Source organism: Ranitomeya imitator, chromosome 5, assembly GCF_032444005.1.
Source record: "Ranitomeya imitator isolate aRanImi1 chromosome 5, aRanImi1.pri, whole genome shotgun sequence".
NCBI lineage: Eukaryota > Metazoa > Chordata > Amphibia > Anura > Dendrobatidae > Ranitomeya > Ranitomeya imitator.
The window spans coordinates 561,617,075-561,624,024 of NC_091286.1; the positions used below are offsets into that span (position 1 = coordinate 561,617,075).

The 6,950-nt window shown below is 42.8% G+C and overlaps 1 protein-coding gene across 1 annotated transcript; it reads left to right on the top strand.

Annotated features, from left to right (window-relative positions):
* The first annotated feature begins 982 nt into the window (after nt 1-982).
* Nucleotides 983-6,355, top strand: LOC138638414 (uncharacterized). Its single transcript, XM_069727672.1, has 2 exons — nt 983-5,002; nt 5,610-6,355. Exon 1 carries the CDS (start codon nt 2,394-2,396, stop codon nt 3,456-3,458), a length of 1,065 nt encoding a protein of 354 aa, XP_069583773.1. The 5' UTR covers nt 983-2,393; the 3' UTR covers nt 3,459-5,002; nt 5,610-6,355.
* The last annotated feature ends 595 nt before the right edge of the window (nt 6,356-6,950 follow it).

A 6,950-nucleotide genomic window follows, 5' to 3' on the forward strand; every position in this document is an offset into this window, starting at 1 on the left:
TAAGTCTGAGAACTGCTGTATTCTGTTTCTGTGTGAAATTTGGGATGAGAGGGGTCAAACATCTGCGCTATTGCTTTCTTTTGTGTTGAGGAATGCTGTGATGTTCTTATCTGTGTTTCTGGTATGGAGGGGGCGAGTCGCTGCGTCCTCTCGGAATTTTCTATCCTTGTGTTGTGTAGTATGTGCAATAGTACAATGTTGTATTGAATTAGAAAGAAATATCGTAAGTTCAAGTTGGAATTTGAAAGTGAAAGAATTGTGCCTATTTTAGAAGAAAACATGTAAGAGATTGTTTGGTTATCAGTGTAAGTGATTGAAAGATTGGTAAAAGATTCACCTGCTTCAAGTTGAGTGGTTGATATATAGCAAATTAAGGATTAACAGAGAAAGTGAATTCGGATCTGTTTTTGTTACGTTGAAAAAAAAAAAAAGGAAAGTTGTCTATTACTATAACAAAAAAAAAAAACAACTGGATGTTTGTGGTGCAGGAAGGAACTGAGAAAGTGACTGAGATTATTGTGTTGGGTAAGCAAACAATAAGAAATTTGGTACAGGGGGGCTCCCTGTTAGGTAATATGGTCCCTCCCCAGGAAATTAATTCTCTTCTCCCGACTGTAAGCTCTGTGCCCCTTAACCCCAAGGCACCAATATATCCTAGACTGCCGAGAAGTTCTATGGGCGTCTTATGGTAGTGTTTAAAGATCTGGGGTTTTCACTGTATAATAAAGCCCATTCACACGTTTTTGTGGTAGCTTTGATGTCCGAGTTTTAAATCTGAATTGAAAGAGGCAATAATGTCAGTTAGACCTGACATCGAGAATTCCACTCCGGACGATGCATTAAAAGTAGTACAAAGTTTCCAGAAGAACTTAACCCATTCTGTATCAGCAGCTGCAGCGATCTTTACTCCCTCTCTAGTCCCCCCCCCCCCCCCCCCCGCCCCAGCTGCAAGGACACAGCTCCCAGCTGGGTTCCTTATCAGTGGCCCAAGCAGAAGATTTCAGCTCCAGCCCCCCCTCCCTTACACAAATCCAGTCTTACGCTCCAATATCTATTTTAACCCTGTGTCTGGAAATCTCCCTCGCCATGTTAATTCTCAGACAAAGACAATATGATGGATGTATAAGTGCACCTGAGCAGACCTAGAGAGTTGGTGAGCCAAGATGATGGTCAAATGGTATTTATGTTATATAACCCCTATGCAGATGAGTATAATGAGATGTGTATCTTACATGCCCTTCCCACGGTTATGATGGCCCTGATAGGCCCAGATTCACCCCAATAATACCTGTAAAACCAGTAAAAGTGTTTCTCAAACCTGGTGCCCCCTTTTCCCAAAGTCCATCAGTACCCTTTGAAACATGATCAGGAGCGGGGCCTCAAGGGGCAAATACAAACGTTATTCGCTAATGGTGCCCTGGTACCCTGTGTTTCTCCATGTAACACGCCCTTGTTTCCCGTTAAGAAAAAGACCCCACCCGGCCAACCCCCTGTGTACCGGCTGGTACAAGACCTACGGGCAGTTAATGCAGCTACTGTTCTAGAAACTCCAGTAGTGCCTAATCCATATACTCTTGTCCCAGATATCTCAGGATGCTGCTTGGTTCAGTTATCGACCTCGCCAATGCCTTCTTCAGCATTCCATTACACCCAGATTTCCAGTTCGTTTGCATTCACTTATCAGGGACGACAATTGATGTGGACAGTTATGCCACAAGGGGCCCAAAACAGTCCCAATCAGTTTGCAAAAAAAATATGGGCGAGTGTCTTTAACCCTGTCAGTTAGAATATCCCTATGTCACGTTGCTTCAGCATGTGGCTGATCTTTTGTTGTGTGCACAGACAGAGCAGGAAGCCATTGTTGCCACTGTTAGTTTTCACAAGTATCTGGCAGATCTGAACTGTCGGGTTTCGGCCTAGAAACTTCGGTTCTGCCTTGGTCAAGTGATATTTTTGGGTCACTGTCTCCTTCAGGGTGCCAGACACCTCACAGAAGAAAGAAAAATAGCCGTCAGCTACAAAGGATGAGACTGAGCTCCAGCGTTTCCTTGGACTATGTATTTATTGTTGTCAGTGGATACCGGACACATCCCGCATAATGCTACCTCTCTACAAGGCCCTGAAAGACTGTTCAAGATATGCTGATGATTTTGGCAGATTCCACACCGGATAAGCTGTTACCACGGAAGATACTGTATTGCTCGGAGCTGCACTCCCTCCCTCCCTGTCAGGACAAGAAGCAGAACTTCAGGATCTGTCTACTGCATGTACTTTGGCCAAAGACAGGCGGGCTAATATATACGGACTCACAGTATGCATTTGGTATTGCTCATGATTTTGGAGCCCTATGGACCAATCGAGGGTTTGTTACTACCGCCGGGACTCAGTGAAGAATGTTGAAGCTGTTAAAGCCCTCATGGACTCAATCAAATTACCTACCCAGGTGGCCATTATCAAAGTTAAGGAGCATGGTACTATGGAACAGGCCACAGACTGTTGGTAACACCTTTGCGGATATGCAAGCAAAAGCCGCTGCTCTCCTACCCGTTGAACTGACCATACCAGCTATGGTGACCACACGCTCTCAGCGTAAACAGTTACAAGAAACACTGACTCTACAGGAACCTGATGATCTATGCCAGACTGAGGTTTTCTGCCGGACCCCGCGAGACCGCTTAATGACGATGCAGAGAATGTCTCCAAAGGAAGAAGTGAAGCAGTGGAAAGCTGATGGAGCACGTATGGACAATGGTCACTGGAAAAAGGACCAACTTGTGTGTCTCCCTAAGCGGATGTACCCTGCTATTGCCACGTGGGCGCATGGGCCCACACATCGAGGTATCTGTCAGACCTGCAATCCCGGTCAACTTCAACGTATAACCCCGAAGCACCTTGCTAAGCCAGACTATCCTTTCCAAAGGCTCCAGGTGGACCTCACGTTGCCTAAGTCTGGAAGGTATGAATATTGTCTGGTGGTTGTCGATATGTTCTCCAGTTGGCCAGAAGTATTCCCCGTTACCAACGTGACTGCAAAGATCACAGCAAAGAAACTGGTGATGGAAGTTATATGCAGATATGGTGTTCCAGAAGTTGTTGAAAGTGACCAAGGCCCGGACTTTTCTTCTCATGTGTATCAGGAGGTTCTGACAATGCTTGGATCCACTGTAGCCCTCCATACTCCGTACCATCCACAATCTAGTAGGAAAATTAAGAGGCTGAAAGGCACACTGAAGGGACAATTGACCAAAATGATGCAGGAGACTATGGCTCCATGGCCAGGGCTCTTACACATTCGTACTACCCCTATTGCAAAACATGGCCTGTCCCCTAATGAGATATTGTTTGGTGCTAGGCCCCCAGTTGCAAATTTCAGTCTCAGTAGTTATCAGAAGAAACTGTCCGTGCTGTTCAATATGTTATTCATCTTAGTAAAAATGTTGCTAACACCCATGTTTTAGTTTCTTCTTCCCTTCCAGATTCAGCAGAAACCGACACTTGTCACAATTTGAAGCCTGGTGGTTTTATGGTCGTGAAAAGCTATGTCAGAAAACACGGACTAGAACCCTTGTATGATGGTCCCTACCAAGTCCTCCTCATTATTCCTATGTCAGTAAAGCTGGAAGGAAGGCCGACGTGGATCCACGTATCGCACTGCAAGCTGGTCAAACAGACTAGTAGCAAATAAGGGGACATAATGTTTTAGTTTTTCGTATTTCCATATAATAATATTGGTAACCGCATGGGACAGCCTAAATTCTCCAACATCCTTGAATAATAAGTTTGTACAATATCATGAAAAATTAATAGTACAGATGGGTATAGCCAATAAAATTGTCAGTTCTATTTTCATTTACCCTATGATTACACAAATGTGGGATAAATTGGTTAGGGCCACAGATTATCCAGATGATCAAATTTGGGGATATATTGGATATACTTAATACCACTGCCTGTGTTATGAATCTGTTGAAGGGTTTAAAGCCCACTGATTGCTCAGATTATGTCCCACTAATTCATGAAGCACCTAAACTAAAGGTCCCAGGACGAATAACCGTATTAGCTGATAATTATACCTGTTATAATTCCCACGACACTACAGGTACACCAGTAGGGGTCTTCGAGACAGGTTTCTGTAAAGAGAACAATTCCCTGGATACTGACTTGCTAGCTAATCATACACAGTATATGTACGACATTTATTGGTTATGTGGAGATGGTAAGCTCCGTCCTAGGTTGCCCAATGCCTGGACAGGTCAATGCACCCTTGTTAAACTAGCTATGAAGTTCAAGATTTTACCTTGGGATCCAGAGACACCTGATGAATATATCCGAAAGAGGAGAAGTCTCGATCAGCTCCACATGAGTTATGAAGAAGATCCATTGGTATATGTCGATGGCATTGGAGTGCCAAGGGGGGTGCCTGACCAATTTAAAGCCCAGAACCAGATCTATGCTAGCTTTGCTTTATTAATCCACAAGTGCAGATTAATAAAAATGTTGATGGGATCAATTACATATATTACAGTGAACAAAGGTTTGTCAATTTTACCTGTGATGCTTTCCAAGGTATAGTTGAGGAGTTGAGCCCTAACACTAGAATGACCCTCCAAAACCGACTAGCCCTTGATATGATCTTAGCTGAGGAAGGAGGAGTCTGTGGGATGGTGGGAGAGGAATGTTGTACCTATATCCCTCAGAACTCTGGGGTAAATGGAAAGACCATGATAGCCCTTAAAAAGATAAATGGGTTAGCAGCAGAATTAAAAACTAATGTTGGAGTAGACACATCTTTCTTTTCCGGCTGGTTGGGTGGGCTCAAAGGATTCCTTCAACAAGCTTGTCTAGTACTGATTGCCCTTCTTGTAGTTAGATCGATAATCCTCTGTTGTGTTATTCCCCTGTATAAAAAGGTTATCACTGAGGCAACTCCGACTGGCACCTTCCTCAACCAAGAAGTAGACTCACCAGAGTATGATGGCACTGATCCAGGGAAGATCCCCAAGTACGTCCCCCTCAAGAAGTTAGACAATACCCTTTACTCTCAGATGATGCTAAGAGATTTAGTTTAGGGACAGCGGGAGAACTCCACGTGAAGCTAGTGAAGGGTTCAGCTGCCTGGAGGCCTCTCACAAGGGAAGAGCTTCTGAGGTGTCTGGATGAAGAAATCCACCTCCCCTTTCCCCATCACATGGACAGTCTCGAAGGATCTTTCTTTTTAGGGAAAAACTTAGTGTTTAGGGGGGATTGTCAAGTTGAAAATATATATCTTTATACTCTTTTGTACTTTTATATATTCTTATGCTGTGAAACAATAAGTTTTTCCCCTTATGTTTGCTAATGCAAATTTAACTGTATTTAAGATGGCTGCCAGTATTCACATAAGTTAGAAGATATTCAAAGACTCAGAGATTAATATGATAAAGACAATGACCGTAATAAGGACAGTTGGTGGGCAGACACCTTCTCCTTTCTTAATCCAGCCAATTGGTTTGAGGGACTTGCGGCTGGATAGCTGGATTCTTGCAAAGTTTGTTACATGTCACTGCCTTTATCCTTGTCATATATGTAATACTAAAACTTGTTCTTTGGTGTATTTCTGTATGTATTAGGAAATTCTGCACTAAGACAACTAATGATGAAACCAAAAGCGTTGCCACGCCTGCTTTTCTCTACACCGATTTCACAAAGTTACCTGATGAAGATGTTGAAGCCAAGCGCATGGCTATCTTCAAAAGATCCCCACCGCTGTTATCAACAATTGTTATTCATAAATTCTAGTATACAGGGGGGACGGGTACGCCGCAACAGCCATGGCTGGTAACATGGCACCAGTCATGTGAAGACCAGTACCCCTCGAGCTTATAGCTTGGGATAGTACCTCTGATGCTGGACATTAATTAACAAAATTTATCTAGGGGGGAATGTGAAGGAACAAATTATGAAAGATTCTCCATTTTGTGCTTTGACTCCATTTTGTTGTTGGTTAAAGATAAATTCTGTTATTTACTTAGGTAGAAGGTTACAGCTGCTATGAACTAACTGTCCTGTTTCTCACGAAGATAATATTTTGTTATTCAGCTAGTCTATGGTTCATAATTGGTATAAAGACCTTGAGTGTTCTAATTGGAGCCGAGCCAGATAAGAGACTCGTGGGGGTATCGCTATACAAGACTGAGGCATCTGTTAATATGTTTTTCTATGCCAAAAAGACATGACCATATCTGTAGTTCCCATTTTTCCTGTATCCTCATGGGTTAAGTTTTTCCTGTATTCTTATAGGTTAAGAACTGTGAACGTGTTCTTATGCTGATTGGTTGAAGTATAATTTCTATGACTATAAAAAGTCAGACAATAAAACGGGGGCCCAGAGATCTGCTCGATCCCCCACACAGAGGCACGAGTCTCCGTCTGGTCATTTTCAGTTGCCGGCAACGCCCTTTAGATTAATTTGGAAATCACTGAGTCAACCGTGAAGGATCACTTTAGATCCTCCCTCAACAGTACCATCATTTCTGTCCAGGCTATTTCAAGAGTTTTATGTTTTTTTAAAATTCTGTGGAAGGATGGTTGAAAAGCAATGTCTGACTTTCATTTGTTCATTTTCATAGATCTTTTATTTATTATTACTTTTGTTAGATTCAAGTTATTTCTGTGACCATCGTGAGTTTTTCTGTCATTAAACGATGGGTACCAACAATTTTGACGACATTTGTATTTGGAGGTTTTTCGGCTGGTTGCTTGTGGAGGTATTGCACTCACAACAATAGGACTGCACTGATATTTTTCCATGTACCATATTTATAATAGAAGTTAATTTGTAGATTGTGAGCCCTCGTGGGCAGGGTCCTCTCTCCTTCTGTACCAGTGGTGACTTGTATTGTTTAAGATTACTGTACCTGTTTTTTGTTATGTATAACTGGAGCGCCCCCAGACACAGGGCCATGCGTTCT